The sequence below is a fragment of the Juglans microcarpa x Juglans regia genome, chromosome 8D (assembly GCF_004785595.1).
Source record: "Juglans microcarpa x Juglans regia isolate MS1-56 chromosome 8D, Jm3101_v1.0, whole genome shotgun sequence".
In the NCBI taxonomy this organism is placed as follows: domain Eukaryota; kingdom Viridiplantae; phylum Streptophyta; class Magnoliopsida; order Fagales; family Juglandaceae; genus Juglans; species Juglans microcarpa x Juglans regia.
The window spans coordinates 27,212,949-27,231,607 of record NC_054608.1 but is presented as its reverse complement, the minus strand read 5'-3'; the positions used below and the strand labels follow the sequence as shown (position 1 = coordinate 27,231,607).

The 18,659-nt window shown below is 38.1% G+C and overlaps 1 protein-coding gene across 1 annotated transcript; it reads left to right on the top strand.

Annotated features, from left to right (window-relative positions):
- The first annotated feature begins 16,928 nt into the window (after positions 1 to 16,928).
- LOC121242598 (LOB domain-containing protein 41-like) lies at positions 16,929 to 18,224 on the top strand. The gene is made up of 2 exons (XM_041140503.1): positions 16,929 to 17,366; positions 17,460 to 18,224. Exons 1-2 carry the CDS (start codon positions 17,177 to 17,179, stop codon positions 18,071 to 18,073), a joined length of 804 nt encoding a protein of 267 aa, XP_040996437.1. The 5' UTR covers positions 16,929 to 17,176; the 3' UTR covers positions 18,074 to 18,224.
- Positions 18,225 to 18,659: the final 435 nt, after the last annotated feature.

Here is an 18,659-nt window from a genome sequence, read left to right as displayed (position 1 = left end):
ATTTCATTATTTCATGCATGATCATGTTTGTAAAAGAAAACTGGGTTTTCGTGTATTGCATTCATGTTCATGTGCTTTGAAAAGCTATGATTTTATGTGTTAATATTTTTGGTGCGTGTGTATCACGACCCCAAGCCGAGATGGGGCATTAACTCGGTGGAGCTCCTCTGGTTACTCGGGAGCGGAATATACTGAGTAACGTCCCCTGGATTGTCGCCGGGCGACAATGGGATCGGACGAGATGGTCTCGTGCCGACTCCGTGGTCCTTCTGCTGGCGGGGACTAGAGGATGTCTGGCCACGTACGCGCTGGGCGCGGAACTGAGCACCGCTGCGAAGCCAGGACGTGCGGATGGTCCATAGGGGAGACCATGGTGCATATGGAAATAATGCATGGTGCATTTGGGATTAATGCACTATTTTCTGGGAAAATAGTGCGAGTTGATTTTTGGGTAAATCATTTTCTGGGAAAATGATTTACGGATAATTTGGACCAAAATGAGATTTTGGTGTGTGTTGGAAATTTATCATTTGCGGGGAAAATGATGTTTTGTGGAAAAATGCATGTTTTCATGTGCATGCATGTTAGTTGCATTTAATGCATTTTATATTACGTTGTTGTTTGGGTTATACTTACCTGCGAGACCATTTTGTGGTGTCGCAGATTTTGATGCTGATGAGGAGGAGGAGCGCGAGCCTGAGGAGACGGCTCCGCCTGACGAGTGATCTGGGATCACTCGTTTGAACATTTAAAACTATTGTAAATTATTTTATGGATGAGTGTATAACTGCTATTTAAATCTTTACTGATGTTTGATTGTAATTAAATTCTGGTACTTAGTTGACTATCCGCTGCGTTATTTTATTTGAACACTGTTGCATGTACACACACTGGCACTTCGTTGGGATGTGTGACCGTGTTGTCACCATCCTGGCGTCTCGATCCCTGTGTATTTATATAAGGGGGATTGGGGGCGCCACAGGTGGTATCAGAGCAGTTCGGCTCTGGGTAAAACCACATGTCCCTTAGGATAGTACCAGAAAATTATTTTTATTATTATTTTAAAATAATAAAATTTTTGTTTAAGTGGTGTAAGTTAAGTTATTTATTTTATATTATGAGTTTATTGCTATTTTATTTTATGTTAATTGATGTTATTTGATTTATTTGATTTTATTGCTTTAATTAGTGTTTACCTTTGGTTGAGTATGGTTTTATTGGCTTTATTTATTTTATTGTATAATAATTCTGTTGTTTATTTATTTTATTGTATAATAATTTCGTTGTTTATTTATTTATTTGTATGTCATTTTAATTTAATTGTTTTATTTTATGGCGGATTATTTTATTGTTATATTTATTTTATGGTGAACTACTTCATTGGTTTTATGCATTTTGTCGTATGTTATTTTATTTATGGAATTAATTGAAAGGCGGGTTAAGGGTTATGTTATGACAGGAAGATGGTACGACTGAGAAGGCCATTGTTAGGCTTAAACATTGGTATAGTAGGCCTGAACTCTTGGTGATTGGTTGTTTTAATATCAAGGCTCGAACATCAGGGTCTGGGAGAACTCTTTGGATTAGGTACTCAAGTTGCTGCTAAGGAGGGGAATAGTTTTTAATTGCTTAGGATAATTGAGGATTTAGGTTCCGTAGAATTTAGGTTATGAGTCTTTGAGGTAGGGGGTTGTAAGTTCAACGAATGTCAATGTTAGATTTATGAGATGTTCATCTAAGGTTTGTGGCCCCATAGTTTTTTTTTAGAAAATAAGTTAATGGGATTTAAGCTGGTAGGTTCAACAAGCAATTAAGAGATTACTTAGACTAGAAGTTTTTGATCTTGCCGACCTCGATAAGCAATTTGATAACATTTGGGGTTTTAGAATTTACAAGTTTTATAAGGCGAATGTTTTAGATTTGAGTTCATCGATCTTGAGGGTTTCAGGAAATGATTTATATCTGGGTTAAGGTTTTAGAATTACAGAGTTGAATGGCTGAATTAAAATAGGATTGATCTGAGTTGAGTTATTGATATGAGAATTTTTTTTGGGGAGAATTTCTTTGGAGATGGAGGATGTCGATCTAGTTCAGTTAATGATTGATTTTAGCTTGAGGTTACAATGTCAGGTTGAGGATTTAATCCATATCAATTTTAAGGATTATAGATGGTGACGATTAAAGAAATGATTCTTATTGATTTCGAGGATATAGGTTTAGTGATGGAAATGGTAATGATGACCACCTGCACGTTTGGAGGATTATTGGTTTTGGCTAAGGGTGCGTAAGATTGATGTTTAGTAGTGGTGAGTGGTTATGGATTTCGGAGAGTATAGGTCCTAGTCTCATTTTGGTTTGAAAGAAGTGGTTTTGGTAGGTGTGGAAGAGGAGTCGACACAATAGTAATAATTCAAGAGACCTTGGCTTGGAGTTTTTGGTGAGTCGATCGAAGTGTGCAATTGAAGTGGGTTACTCAATGAATCATGGTTGGGAATAGTTATTGTGATTATCTTCAGGAATTAATTGTGACTTGAGGTTACCTAGGAATTTAAATTTTAAGGTTATACTTTCTTTTGGAGTTTGAGCATCTAGTTGGTTGAATGAAGGACATTGTTATTTAACTTGAAGAGAGATTGATAGGATGTCACGTATGGTATATGATAAGATCTTGGAAGTTGAAGTTTAGACGTTAGCGATGAATGATATGATCAAGTATGTGGGGGTAATAAAGCATTAGGATCCTTGGGTGCTTTGCAATGGCTTTTGGTAGATTGAAGATTTGATCAGTATGGTTTGCCCTGAGGTTTAATAGTGATGTGCTATTGAAGGAATTAGTTGTGTTAATACTAGCTTATTGGAGTAGAAATAGGTGGGCGAGTTACCAAGGAAGTTTTGTTAATGTTTTGGTGAAGTCAATGGTGGCTCGCTGTGAGTTTAGTCACCGTTAGATTAGATGATGTTTAGAATGTAGATGGTGAGCTTTCGGGTTTAGGTTGTTAGGTAGAAGTCTCTAGGCACTCTTTTTGATTCGCTAGGTTGGAATTGAGTCTTTTAAAGGATGTTTCTTATCTTAGAGGAGATGAGTGTATTTTGGGTTGAGGTTGTTTATTTTCAATTTGGGATGCTGAGGTTGTTTGATATTGGGTTTCTGTCTTTGATCATGGTTGTATTTTATAGAATTTGATTTTGATCAAGGCAGCAGAAGTTAATTGAGGAATTTGAGTTATAACTCGTGGTTTTGGGAGAGAGAGTGTTTTTCTACCAAATTGTAATAAGGGTTTTGGTTAGTAGGAATGGAGCCACCTTGTACTCGATGGTGTTAGTTTCATGAGAACGTAATGTTTTATGCATGTGGCGAATATCAGAGTGCGCAGCAGAAGCGTGGTATTTTTGTTGTAGTCAGGAATTCAAGTTGTGCTGATTTGAAGAATTAACGGTGACTTGAATTTTGAGAAGATATTTGTAATTAGAGATTAATCATTTGGTTGTGCAATTTGTTATTGATGGTTAACATTGGAAGTGGCTATTAGGTTTCCAATAGTAGAATTCAATAAAGGTTTAGAAGTTGGAGCATAGGAGTTGATTGCAGTTGGCACATATTATTGTAAGGGCTTTTGATCATTGGAATTTATTGGATGTTGTATTAAGGTTCTCGAGGAAATGAGATTTTTGGATAGCAGTCACTCTAGGAATACTGGTCGTGATGTGTCATTGGGGGACTAAAATGAGTATGATGGATAGTGCCATGCTCATTGAGGAATGTGCCACGTGCCGTCTAGTTAAGGTTGAGCATCAAGGTAGACTTCAACCTCTCCCTATTCCAGAGTGGAAGTGGGATGATATTTCTATGGATTTTGTGGTAGGGTTGCTGAGGACTCCTAGTGGGAAGAACTCAATTTGGGCGATTGTTGATGTCCAAGATATGTTGGCCATTTTCAGATCGTAGAGAAGGTTGCGCTTGTTGCTTATAGAGTGGCCTTGCCGGACTATTTTGGCGGTATGTTCTTAGTCTGCTCTTAGTTGAATCTTATTCCTGTCTTAGTCTTAATGTGGACCTTGCCAATTTCGAGGACGAAATTTTTTTTAAGGGGGGAGGATGTAACACCCCGTATTTTAGTGTATTTTTACTGAAGGAATTATTTTTATGTAATTAAAATAATTTCTCTTATTTTAAATTGGTTGGATTTTTAGTGAGTTTATTTCTATGATTTTTATTTGGTGGAAATTATTTTTATATGCTTTCTTAATATTTATTTATTGTTATGCATTTAAATTGCTTTTAATATTTAAATTAATTACCGTGGAATTTAATTATTTCAATTTGACTTTACCATTACGTTTAAATTATTTTATTTAACTTGTGGTTTTAAAATCGTTTCCGTTGGATCATTTTTGTGACCCAAGTTATGAGGATTGGACCTCATTTCTTTTCCCTCTATTTTTTCTTTTCCTTTTTTTTTTTTTCTTTTCTTTTTCTTTTTCCTTATTTTTTTCTTTCTTCCCGTGCGGACGTTTCTCTCTCCTTTTCTCTCTCTCCCCGCGTCCGTTTCTCCCCCCACCAGCTGCGCCGCCGTCCGCCGGCGGTGGTCGACACCGCCCGGCTCCACCGCTTCCCCAGCCGCCGGCCGTCCTACCCCACCAATATCACCGCCGTTCGTGCCGCCGTTAGCCTCCACGAAGCCCACGAAACCCACGACGCCGCGGCACATTTTCCTCCATTGCGCCGCCGTCGCGCCACCTCCGGCCACCATCTTTCTACCACTTCATCCTCGGCCTCTTGGCAACCCATTGGACCCATCCCCAGCTCCGATCCGTCACCGGTGAAGCCCCACCAAGTCCATCTCCGATTTGCACATTTTTGGCCTAAAACCACCCCTTGCGCCGCCACCCACGGCAAACCACCACCACCACTAGCTTCACCGACCTCCCTAGGCCCTACCCTATCAATCTTAGGTCTTCGTTTGTCCTCGTTGAAAAGTTGGTATTTGTGACCCACGGCCACAGTGTATTTTACACTGTGGTGTTGCTCAAACGTCGCCTTTTTCAACTTCGCGATCCTCAAAAAATTATTATATTGCACTGTAAGTATTTCTCCAAAGAACTTTCGTAATTTAAATGTATTTTTGCACTAACCCATTTCACTGTGTTTTTGGCATGCCGGACTGAGTCCGAGGAGTTCGGGGGTCGGATGGATTTGTGATTGGAGTTGTTTGGTTGGATTTGATTGGATTGGTATCTGTTGGTTTGGACTTTGTGTTGGTACATGTGCATTTCATTATTTCATGCATGATCATGTTTGTAAAAGAAAACTGGGTTTTCGTGTATTGCATTCATGTTCATGTGCTTTGAAAAGCTATGATTTTATGTGTTAATATTTTTTGTGCGTGTGTATCACGACCCCAAGCCGAGATGGGGCATTAACTTGGTGGAGCTTCTCTGGTTACTCGGGAGCGGAATATACTGAGTAACGTCCCCTGGATTGTCGCCGGGCGACAATGGGATCGGACGAGATGGTCTCGTGCCGACTCCGTGGTCCTTCTGCTGGCGGGGACTAGAGGATGTCTGGCCACGTACGCGCTGGGCGCGGAACTGGGCATCGCTCGTTGCGTAGTGTGAGTGCTTGGCCACGTACGCGCTGGGCGCGGAACTGAGCACCGCTGCGAAGCCAGGACGTGCGGATGGTCCATAGGGGAGACCATGGTGCATATGGAAATAATGCATGGTGCATTTGGGATTAATGCACTATTTTCTGGGAAAATAGTGCGAGTTGATTTTTGGGTAAATCATTTTCTGAGAAAATGATTTACGGATAATTTGGACCAAAATGAGATTTTGGTGTGTTTTGGAAATTTATCATTTTCGGGGAAAATGATGTTTTGTGGAAAAATGCATGTTTTCATGTGCATGCATGTTAGTTGCATTTAATGCATTTTATATTACGTTGTTGTTTGGGTTATACTTACCTGCGAGACCATTTTGTGGTGTCGCAGATTTTGATGCTGATGAGGAGGAGGAGGGCGAGCCTGAGGAGACGGCTCCGCCTGACGAGTGATCTGGGATCACTCGTTTGAACATTTAAAACTATTGTAAATTATTTTATGGATGACTGTATAACTGCTATTTAAATCTTTACTGATGTTTGATTGTAATTAAATTCTGGTACTTAGTTGACTATCCGCTGCGTTATTTTATTTGAACACTGTTGCATGTACACACACTGGCACTTCGTTGGGATGTGTGACCGTGTTGTCACCATCCTGGCGTCTCGATCCCTGTGTATTTATATAAGGGGGATTGGGGGCGCCACAACTATCATGTGCTTTACCCTGCCCTTTCCCGATGGGAATAGTCTGACAAAGTCGACTACCCACTGGGCAAAGGGCCATGGGGAGTTTATGGAGGACAACTTTTCTGGTGGACAGTGTGTGACTGGGGTGTATGCTTGGCACTAAGTGCATCTCTTAGCAAACTTTTTGGCGTCCCTAAGGGCATTGGGCCAATAGTACCCTATCTTTAGGGCTTTTCTTGCTACGGCTTTCCCACCCGAATGGTTACCGCAAATGCCCTTGTGTATTTCTACGAGGACATACTGTGCTTCTTTGGGTGAGATGCACCTTAGTAAGGGAATTGTGAAACCTTTTTTGTACAAGACGCTACCGATTTTGACAAATCGCGCTGCCTTCCTCCTGATCTTCCTCACTGCCCCTTTTCCTATGGGGAGCTTTCCCTTCTTTAGGTGGTTTTCTATCTTGATGGTCCATTATGGTATCCCAGGTCCCACTTGTGTTATTGGGATCCCAACGGTTGGTACCTCAATCAGCCTCCTTTGTACCTCCCATGGTAATTCTGCATTATCCTTCGTTGACGCCACCCTCACCAACCTGTCTACCAATGAATTGTCCCCCTTGGAATTTGTTCTATGGAAAAGTACTTGAATTGGTGACGAAGTGCAAGTACTTGCTCAAGATATTTCTTCAATTTCTCCCCCTTAGTGGCATAGGCCCCTGTTACCAGGTTCACCACTATCTGGGAATCATCTTTTATCTCGATCTGCTTGAAGCCCAGTGCTTGGGAGCAGATAGTCCCGCTATCAAGGCCTCATACTCTGTCTCATTATTGGTGATCCTGAAGGTGAGCATTGTCATATAGTGGTGCTCCCAACTTGCCTCTATGACAATATGGATCCCTATGTCGCCCCCGACTCAATAGGCAAACTCGTCGACAAAGACCATCCAGGGCCAGTCGAGGGCTAGCACCGCGATCTCTGCTAGGAAATCGTTAAATTTGGCAACAAAATCTGTGAGGGCTTGGCCCTTGATTGCATTTTTGGGTGCATAGCTAATTTTGAATTCACTAAGTTCAATTGACCACACAACTAGCCTTCCTGAGGAATCCAGCTTTTGCAGTACTCTCCCGAGAGGATATTCTGTCAATACCTTTATTAGGTGAGTTTGGAAGTATAGTCGCAGCCTCCTGGCGGCTACCAACAGTGCAAACGCCAGCTTCTCCATCCGTGGGTATTTGACTTCGATGCCCCTTAAGGCGCGGCTTGTGTAGTAGACTAGCGTCTGGTTTCCTTCCTCCTCATTCACTAGGATGGCAGAGACAACTTGGGGGGATACCACCAAGTAAATATACATGATGTCCCCTTAATTAGGCTACCTCAACAGGGGCGGATTGGTCAAAACTTGGAAGGCTCGGTCGCACTTTTCATTCCAAGGGTGTACTTTCCTTATAACTTGGAAAAAAGAGAGACATTTATCCGTGGACCTTGATAGAAAAATGTTCAAGGTAGCCAACCTCCCTACTAGTCGTTGGGCGTCATTTATGGTTCATGAAGATGCCATGTTTAAAATTGCTTCTATCTTCTCTATGTTGGCTTTGATTCCTCTCTCTGAGACTATGAAACCCAAGAATTTGCCTGAATTCACTCCGAACCCACATTTTGATGGATTCAGCTTCATCTTGAATTTGCATAATACTGCGAAGGATTCCCTGAGGTCTACTAGGTGTTAGGCGACTTCCTTGCTCTTCACCAGGAGGTCGTCTACATATACCTCCATGGTTTTCCCAATTTTGTGCTTAAACATTCAATTGACCAGCCTTTGGTATGTTGCCCCCGCTTTCTTCAATTTGAAAGGCATCATTCTGTAGCAATAGAGTCCTCTGTCCATTATGAATGTCGTCTTCTCCTCATCCACCTTATTTATCCTGATTTGATTATAGCCGGAGTAATCCATAAAGCTCAAAAATTTATGCCTGGTTGTGGCGCCCACGATGATGTCAATCCGAAGAAGTGAGAAATTGTCCATGGGACAAGCTTTATTGAGGTCGGGGAAATTCACGCACATCCTTCATTTACCATTGGATTTTTTTACAAGCACTATGTTGGAGAGTCATTCAGGGCAATGCACCTCTTGTATAAAACCCGCCACTAAGTGCCTATCGATCTCCTCAGCTATAGTCATGCATTTTTCTCTATGCTGAATGACCTCCTTTTCTGCCGCACTTTCTTGGCTTCTGGGTTGACGCAGAGGTTATGCTCTATGACTGTATTATCAATCCCCGACATGTCTTCATGGCTCCAGGAAAATACGTCCCTGTGTTCAATCAGTAGCTATTTCAGTGCCTCTTGGTACTCTGGTGGAGCTTTATACCAACCCTTGTGGTGGCAGTTGGGCATTCTGGATGTAGCCTCACCATCTGTAAGGGCTCGTTAGCCTCAGCTTGTAGCAGATTGCTTTCATCATTGGCTTCTATGTCTTGTTCCTCTTCTAATTAAGGCGGTGGTGGCAGCTGCTCCCCTGAGTTGCCTACTAAACATACTGTTGGCGCCCCCGCCTTCAACTCCTGAACGTAACACACTTGGGCCAAAATCTGCTTGCCTCAGACTTCACCGACTCCCACTTCTATTGGGAACTTCATTTTAAGGTGGTAAGTGAAGGTTATCACCTTTAAGTTTTTTAGGGTCGGACATCCCAATATGATGTTATAGGATGATGGGGCCTTGACCACTAAAAAGTCCGTCATGCTGGTGATCGTGTGGGCCCCTTACCCCACCGCAATTGATGGGTTGAATGGCTTCTCCTGAAAATCCTTTGAGCGGAGAAGGTGATGGTCGCAATCTGTTTGGGTTGCTAGCCATTCTGGTGAACGCACCCCAAGACAAGATGTCGGATGAACTCTCATTGTCGACCAAGACCAGTCTGGTCGTGTAGTTGGCGTCTAGTAGCGTGACCACCAAAGCATCGTCATGGGGGTACATAACCCCTTCGTAATCTTCATCCCCAAACATAATGGTCGGGGTTGCCCCTGTCCTGGGATATTTGTGCGGCTTATCCGCCATGTATACCTTGTGATTCCTTGCTCTGGTGTGGGCTTTCCTACTTGATGTTGTGGTGCCACCTCTAGCGAATCCGCCTGCTATTGTGTGAATTTCTCCAACGGGGGCCTGTTTTTGGTCCCTTCTTGGAAGAGGAGAGTTATTCCTTCCTGGTCTTTCTTGTCGCTAACGCTTGGGCTTCTACTTCGCCTTTGCTCTCGTCAGCGATTCTCCTCCCTCTACGGCCTGATGAAATCGGCCAACATCCTTTCCAATGGAAATTGGTTTGGTGATACGTGCAATGATGCTGGCCCCTGCCTAGTGAATGCTCTTGCTTTCTTGAGGCCCTATTGTTTTCTTGTACATCTTAGCTGTCGTGGATTAAGCGGCGCCCTTGGTCTTGTTGACTGGTGTATGGGTTGCATTTATCATCCTAGTGCCCTCAGCCTTTGACCCTTTTGTCTTTATCCATGAAATTGTTCTGGTTCTTGTTCTCCGTTTTGGTTTCCTACTTTTGTGGCTCTAATTGGGCCTATAATGTGTCCTCCACATTAATGAAGTCGTCTGTTCGTTCCATGAACTTCCTTAGGGCGAATGGAGTCCTTCTGGCCAATTTGGCCATGAATGGGCTTCGGGGCCAGATTCCACCTAAGAAGGTGGCCAAGGTGATATTTTCGTCTTGGTCGTCCGTGGTGAGCCTCTCTTTGTTGAAGCGGGTTAGGTAGGTTTTCAGGTTCTCGCCTTCCTTCTGTTTTATGGTCAATAGATATGCGACTGGCTTACGATGCCTTCTATTTGCCATGAACTGTGTAATGAACTATTTTGCGAGCTCCGCAAAACTGCCAATGGATCTAGGGCGCAGAGTCCCGAACCAGCCTCGTGCTATTCCCTTCAATGTCAACAAGAAAACGCAACAAGCCACCTCCCCAAGAAAGTCATGGAGGGTCATGTGTGCTTTGAAATTTTCAAGGTGATCAATAGATTCCTTAGATCCATTGTATAGGTCGATCTGTGGTATCTTAAATTTAGATGGTAGTGGAACCGCCATGACCTCCTCGCTGTAAGGGAGGTTTGTACGCGTGAGGAGCTATTCCATGGAAGAGGAACCACCCATCCTCTTCGCCATGTCCTCATATTTTTCGACCAAACTACGCAATTCATCGTGCATCTTTTTCTTTTCAATCTCTTCACTATTTACCCCTTCCGCGCTATGTGTGTCTCTTTCAGCTTGCCCGTTCTGGGTCGGGGGCTTATCCTTATTCCGTTTTAACTCCTTGTTCTCCTTTTGCAGTTGCTCAACAACTGACATCACTTGCTTCAGCCTTTCCTCTATTTCTACTAACCTCACCTCCACTTTCGCCATGCTTATTTCTGGATCTCGGTGTATGTGAGATTGCGTGACGGTTGGCATGTAAAAAATCACGTTTAATGTCTGTCAGAAGATGACCTGTATCAACGAAGAGGTGGCACTGGTTGACCTAGGTAGACTCTACTGTTTAAATTAGTAACACAATGTGAGAATAAATATATATATATATATATATATAAAGATGAAGACGATTCTATTTGTTACCTCTCATAAGTTATTTATAGAAGAAAGTTGACGTGGGGTGATGGTAATTGACTCTTAACCCATCATTCTCGTGTGTATATCCTTCATGATCCTTTACTAATCCAGGGGAGAGATAACTCTTGTTTTAGAAGAGATATATTCCTTAAGATAATAGTTTTTAATTGTAGATCAATACTTTGATCTCATGGTAGTTATTTTTTATGTAGTTACAGTTACGGACTCGTCAGATGTGATCTCTTGACCCTAGGCTAAAGCTTTGGGTCTGCTTTTTTATCGTGAGCCTACGAGACTGGATAGCTAAGGAGATCCTCATCTAGTATGCAGGCACAAGAAGATTAAAAAGAGAAATATATTTGTTATTCACCTATTAAAAAGTTATTGTTTAGAATTTATTAGACGAACGGGTAAGAAGATTTCCTCTTTTCTTTTACTTCTAATATAACTACTTTTCTAAAGTTGGAATAGAATAGAAAAGCAAAAGAGACATTTAATAGGAAGAGGCATAAGGTACACTCATTTAATTCGATAAGATCGACATCCGACACATCACCACCTGCTACTAAATCAATTGTACTTGCTTTTATTTAAATAAAAAATAATTGATTTTGTTGTATATGTGGACTAACACATAGTAAGAGTCGGTGAGGTGGTTTTGAATGTCTTGCTCCCGAAATGCTAACACATGGCTATTTTATTGTATTCAGTCCTCGGTTTTCTTAATACGTCATGGATTTAATTATTCCTATCCACTAAATTATCACAAAGGATAAAAGAGATTAGTCAATTGTCCAGAAGACTAATCAAACAAACAACCGTTAAGAAGACTAATCAAACAGAAGCTTCTAAAGGAAATTAATTAATCAGTAATATAACATACAATTTTAAAATATGTAAGTCTCAAACAATGAACACTTATTTAAAAAAAATGAGATATACAATTTTAAAATAGATTTTTTATATAATTTTCATATTTGCCAACTTGTTTTAAAGAATGTACACAAGATTTGTACACTTTTTTTTTGAAATATAACTAAGTTTTTTTGAAATCACAACGTGAAATATTTAAGTATAATTAAGATTTATCAATATGTAAAATATTTAATTAAATAGAATAAAATGTATAGTCAATATTCAAACACATGATTTATATTCTGATATCATATGAAATTGTTACATATTTTTAAAAAGCTTAAACTGATAGGTAGATATCTCATTATTCATAACCTTATGAATAAATAATTTCAATGTTTGGATACAAGAAGTGTTTAATCTTATTTTATTATTATAATTTTTTTAAAATTTTTACACAAAATATAATAAATAATTTATTTTTTAAAATTATAAAATAATAATAATAATAATAAAGAATAATATTTTTATAATATTTTATTTAATTTTAAATTTTAATCTCAGTTCATCTCATTTACCGATCATACGAGAAAAATGAACTTTTCTTTTTTAATAAACCTCTATAATCTTTTTTGATATAAACAAGATCACTCATTACAAGTTCTCTCTTCTTCTGTAATATTTCTAATACAATTTGGTATTTCATGTATCCAACAATTTATGTATCTAATCGTAAAGCTTCATTTACTAAAGTATGTGTTGTCTCATTTGCATTCAAATGAAATAAGAATTCAAAAGTTGATAATCAATATCATCTCATCGTAGTGAAATATTGAAATAAGAGTAGGATGGTGATATAATTTATAGAATTCTCTTTGTTTTTATAAAATATGAAAATTATATAAAAAATCTATTTTTATAGAAAAAGGAAGTTTGAAAATTAAAGAAGGAAAAGAAGCGTGGGATCCAGAGTTACTGGATAAGTATTGAAAGAACTTGAAAGCAAAAAAACAGGAAACGGGAAAACCATTGGGTCGGCCGCCAAAAACCAAAGGGCGCCCGCAGTTGTGCGTACGCTTTCGAGTTTCGATCAAATCCAGGTACGGATTCCACAAAACAGGGAGTGGACCGGCACAGGCAGGCGGCGATCTTCGTTGTCACTCCACCGGCACAACATCTCACACGCGCTTATTTCCACGCGGCTGTTTTTTTTTATATATATATATTGTAGATAAAAAAAGCAACAATTTTTGTATAATTTTCTAATATGATTTTATTAAATTTATATGATTTTTGTTTATTTTTTATGACTTTGAATTTTAAAAATAATCATATTTTATTGAAGAGTTTAGTAAAAATCATAAAATAATTATGTACATATCCTTTCTTTTATTTTCTTTTTTTAATTCTACTTTTAACATTTGTGTAATATATGTATTAAATATGACATACATTTTGCTTAAAAACAAAGAGAATTCTATAAATTATATCATCATCCTACTTTTATTTCAATATTTCATTACGATGAGATGATATTGATTATCAACATTTGAATTCTTATTTCAAAGAAAATAAGGTATTTGATCCATGAGTGATGAAAGGTGCAACATTTTGTATTGTAGCAATCTAACAAGTTCTCGTATCCAAATTTTGATATTACATAACATTTTTTAAAGATGTCCCAAAATTCCTACAAGAGAGATGAGTTTCTTTTATTTGAGGTTTAGAGCCACGATCAACACTCAAGAGTCTTTGAAGACTGTATTAGAGGACCTCTAAAAAAATTTCAATCTTTGATTATAAATAGTACAACACGAACTAATTCTCTTCCATTTGGATGGATAGATAAAATGTTTTCAATCCACCCATAGGCTTCTTTGTCTTGTCTATGAATTAGATGAAAGATCATGTGCATACATGCAAAGGCTAAGGAAAGGGGTCAAGGAGGCCAAGTCCACCAAACCAAAGCTCTCCTATTCAGCCCTAGAAAATGGGTAAAAATGCTCATTTGTGTTCTACGTATGTTTACAGAACCCAAGTTTTGTAAAATTTGGGAGCATATATTTGAGTTAAAATTAAAAAACCTCATCAAAAAATAAAGATATGTATGCAGACAGTCTTTAGATCTATCACGTTTTTAACATGGTTCGCAAAAAAAATTAGTAAATAAATTTTATTTACAGGTCAGTATAAATGACATATATTTTATATCATTGATATAATAAGATTTAATTTATAAAAAAGATCTAAAAACCTTTTGACCGGATATATTTTTTGATGTCCACATATCAAACATGACATCATAAACTAAAATAATGTATTTGTAGCTTCACCAGTACACTATTTTATTTTTGACTAGTTTGGTCTGATCTTCACTATTGCTGATACTCTCTACAGACAAACGTCCAACAGACAACACAATCTACCTAAATAGAGACTCAATCTCACCCTTCATAGAAAGAGAAGACTCAACCTCTATAGATAAACGTTCGAGAGACGAACTTTTTTTATAATTAACGATAAGGAAATAAAAAAGAAAAACAGTAAGATAGATGCGAAAAATAACGGATTACAGTTTAAACCAACTCTGGTAGACTTTGAAATCTATGACAGCCTGCGAAGACAAACACACTTGTTTCTTTTCAATTACAAATATCATATCTGAAAAGTCTCGTGGTGGCGAGTTCGGTGTATGGTGTGCATGTCGAGAAGAGCTGCTGGAAAGGGTGGCGCATAAGGACCACGCGCAGTAATTTTTGTAAAACCACAACTTTCTTCTAAAAGATTTTTGAGCTGTGAATATGTTTCTACTGTATGTGTCTCTCGAGAATTATCAGAAAGCTGTAGATCTATCTTTTTTAACCTTGAAGGAAATAAAATAAAATTAAGCAAAAGATATTTTGATAGACAAGGTGAGTGAATGAATGAATGAGAGGAGGGAGGAGGAGGAAACCAAAGCCTTCTCCCCTTTCGGCAAAAATCAGATCTGGAGTCCTTGATTTTTTACGAGAGAGAGGAGGGGAAGAGGCGCTTAGAGTTTTTTCTTTAATTGTCCTAGTTGAAAAACGATAAAGATCTATAAACTTAAAAACCTTATAGGTTGATGATCTAATGTAGAAAAAAAAAAAAAAAAAAAAAAAAAAAAAGCATATTAGTGAGCTACATAGTGCTTCTCTCATGTCATTTCAAGTAAAATGAATTATTTTCAAAATTTTGAAACTGACGCGTGCTGAACGGATAGTAAAGAATGCGAGTAGGATTGGTTCCGGAGCATGAGGGAAGTTATGCCACAATGTGGCGACTCGGCCACACTTTGAGCACTGGACGTGTTTGCACGTGTTGTTCCTTCTTTTGGACCAATTTGCATGGGTTTTTCTCCTTTTATCAGTCCCCTTCCTATTACCTATAATTACAATGCAGCCACGATGAAAAACGTGAAACATCCGTTGTCTTTCTCAAATTCTTGAAAAAATAGACAAGCCCAGATTTTTGCTAAAATTGAGAACAAAAATTAGTTTTAAATATTTAAGAAAAAAAAAATGTTGTACATTAATTACTATTTATTCTTACACTCTATATTTATAACCTTTTCATAAAGTGTGATGTATTTTTTATAAAATATAGAGTGTTTTTTATTGTTGAAGATAACATCATAAAATGTGATATTATATTGATTTGATTTTCATAATTATCAAATCAATTTGATTTGATATTATTTTTATTTGGTTTTCTTAATGTTTACCTTAACGAATCTCAATATAATTTTCTTATAAATAGAGATGTATGTATTGAATTCAATAACAATTGAGAAAGTAAAAATGTAGCCCTCAAAAGTATCTTTCTCTATTTCTCTTTTCTCTATCTTCTTTTATATTATATTATATTTTTTATCATGGTATCAGAGCTATTGGCTAACGCTAAACTCGATCATGTAGAATATTTATTCTTCTGCTAGGTTTACCTCTCACAAACTTTTTCTCACCGTTCAATTATGTATCATCTCAAATTAATGCATTTGGAGTATCTCTATTAACTGTGAGACTTTTTTTTATTGAGTTTTGATCTATTGTGAGTATTGTTTAAATCTCCAGATCCAATTTTAGCCTTTTGATTTTGGTCCAATAATTAACCAAAGCCATATATAGTCCATTATTGGCCACAACTCCAAATTTGATGGTCCAGTTGCCAGCCACTTATCACCAACACTATCATCTTATCGACGATCAATTAATAAATATAAAAGCTGCTTTCAAATTTCAAAATCATGATTCCAAAATTCTCTACCTTGAGTTTGAGGGAGAATGTTGAAGATTTAATTTGATTTGATATTATATTGATTTGATTTTCATAATTATCAAATCACTTTGATTTGATATTATTTTGATTTGATTTTCATATATTTACCTTATCTAGTCTCAATGTAATTTTTTTATAAATATGGAAGTATGCATTGAATTCAATAACAATTGAGAAAGTAAAAATGTAACCCTCAAAAGTATCTTTTCCTGTTTTTCTTTTCTCCATCTTCTTTTATATTATATTTTATTTTCTATCCTTCATAAAGTATGAGATGTGGAGTGATGAATAGTGACTGATAAAAAGATTTTTTCTTAAAAAATACAGATTTTTTTTTTCTTTTATTTAACCTTCTAGAATGTTTATTTGAAAACACTGGAAGTATATGCTTCGATGTAAGGCTCTTTAAGAGATAAAGGCTTCGTTTGGATCATCAGCTCATCTCAACTCATCATTATAACTTTTTTAAATTCCAACACAAAATATAATAAACAATTCAACTTTTTCAAATCCTAAAATAATAATAATATTAAAAAATAATATTTTAACAAAATTTTATCATCTCAACTCAACTCAACTCACTTCAACATCCAAACGCAACCGAAGTTACATGGAAAGTTCCGATACTCCTCAGCATTAGATATGTTCGACGGATATGTATTTCACTTAGAGTGTGTTTGGATGTTGAAGTGAGTTGAGTTGAGATGATAAAATATTATTAGAATATTATTTTTTAATATTTTTATTATTTTAAAATTTGAAAAAGTTGAATTATTTATTATATTTTGTATTGAAATTTGAAAAAATTGTAATGATGAGTTGAGATGAGTTGAGAGTAGTTTTGTAACCAAACGTATAATGGCAAACACGACATTTCGCTACAGAGAAATGATATCATTTCTCATTTTCTCGGAAAACAGCCACTTCCACAATACCATTTTCTCGGAAAGAAACTGCGGCCCCCCCCCATCCCCCCACAAACCCACGTCCTCTCCTCGCCTACAAAAACGCCTCCTCGCCGCCTCCACCGCCCAACTCATTTTTCTACCCTAGAATCTCAGACAAATTCCTTTGGTTCTCCCTGTATATTGATTTTCTCACCTTTTTCTTGCTGAACAAACATAATATACCTGAACATGCGAATGAGTTGCAACGGTTGCCGAGTCCTACGCAAAGGCTGCGGCGAGGACTGCACCATCAGACCCTGTCTCCAGTGGATCAGAACCCCAGAGTCCCAAGCCAACGCCACTGTTTTCCTTGCCAAGTTCTATGGCCGCGCCGGCCTCATTAACCTCATCAATGCCGGACCCGAGCATCAGCGTCCTGGTGAGCAGTTTAAATTCCGTTTTCTAATTCAAATTCGTTGATGAAATAATGAAACGTATATGTTTCTAATTCAAGTTTTATTTTTGGTTGCAGAGATATTCAAATCCTTGCTATACGAAGCTTGTGGGCGGGTTGTGAGCCCGATTTACGGGTCAACTGGGTTGTTTTCGTCCGGGAGCTGGAATCTCTGCCATGACGCCGTGGAAGCCGTTCTTAGGGGGGCTCCGATCATGAAAGTATTGTCGGAGTCGGTCGTGAATCCGCCAGTTCAAGCCTGCGATATACGCCACGTAGTAAAACCGGCTCCTTCCGATCAACTCCACAAGGTCAAAAAGTCTCGAAGCAAGTTCAAGAGCTCGGTCGTTAAGCCGCAACCGAAAGCGAAGCCGGAGGTGGAGTCTGCTTCTATCCAGTCACCGGGAAACAGCGGCTCAGATCGTCAGTTGTGGTGTGACAATGACCTTGGTGTGTCGGTGAGTCGGAACCCGAGTCGCGGAGGCAATAGCACAGAAACCGACTGTATTTCGGCCGAGACTGTGGAGGCGACGCTGTTCGCGAAACCGGACGAACAAGCCGATGGCTTCAGCGACGTGGACTTGGAGTTGACAATGGCATCCGGCAATTGGGAACACGTAAAGAGGGAGGAGCAGAACGACGGGTACGATAATGACACGTGTAAGAAGCTAGTGGGGTCTCAAGCGGCTTAGATGAGATTTTTTTTTTTTTTGGTTAATACTGCAGAAATTTTATATTGTATGCAACAAAATTACCAATGTTACAGAATATTAAAATGTCCAATGTCTTTTTCTTTATAGAAATGTCATTTATCTTCTTTTTCATGGAGTTTTTCTTTATCAACATCTCAATTGCCCAACTTTTCACAGTAAAATATGTTGAATGGATGCTCCTGATTATTATCATAGAACTTAATTTCAAAAATAATTTATTCTTATTAAGAGCACTAATATTGATTTCTCTATATGTATACGTAAAATCACATCTTTTGAAGATTGATTTTGTATATAAAAAAAAACTTCCTCATTAGATTATATATATTTGATCCAAATAATAATAAAATATTATTATTTTATTATTATTTACTTTTTTCTTAAAATTATTTTTTTTCGGATTTCTTTTCGTTTATATCGAGAGAGAGAGAGTAAGGAAAAAGAAATGTTTCGAGAGAGAATTTGTTTCCCTTGGTCTGTAGAGAGGGGAAGGAGAGAGAAAAAAATAATAAAATAAAATTTGGGGAGTAAATAGTACATCTTCAAATTTATAGAAAACTGGTCA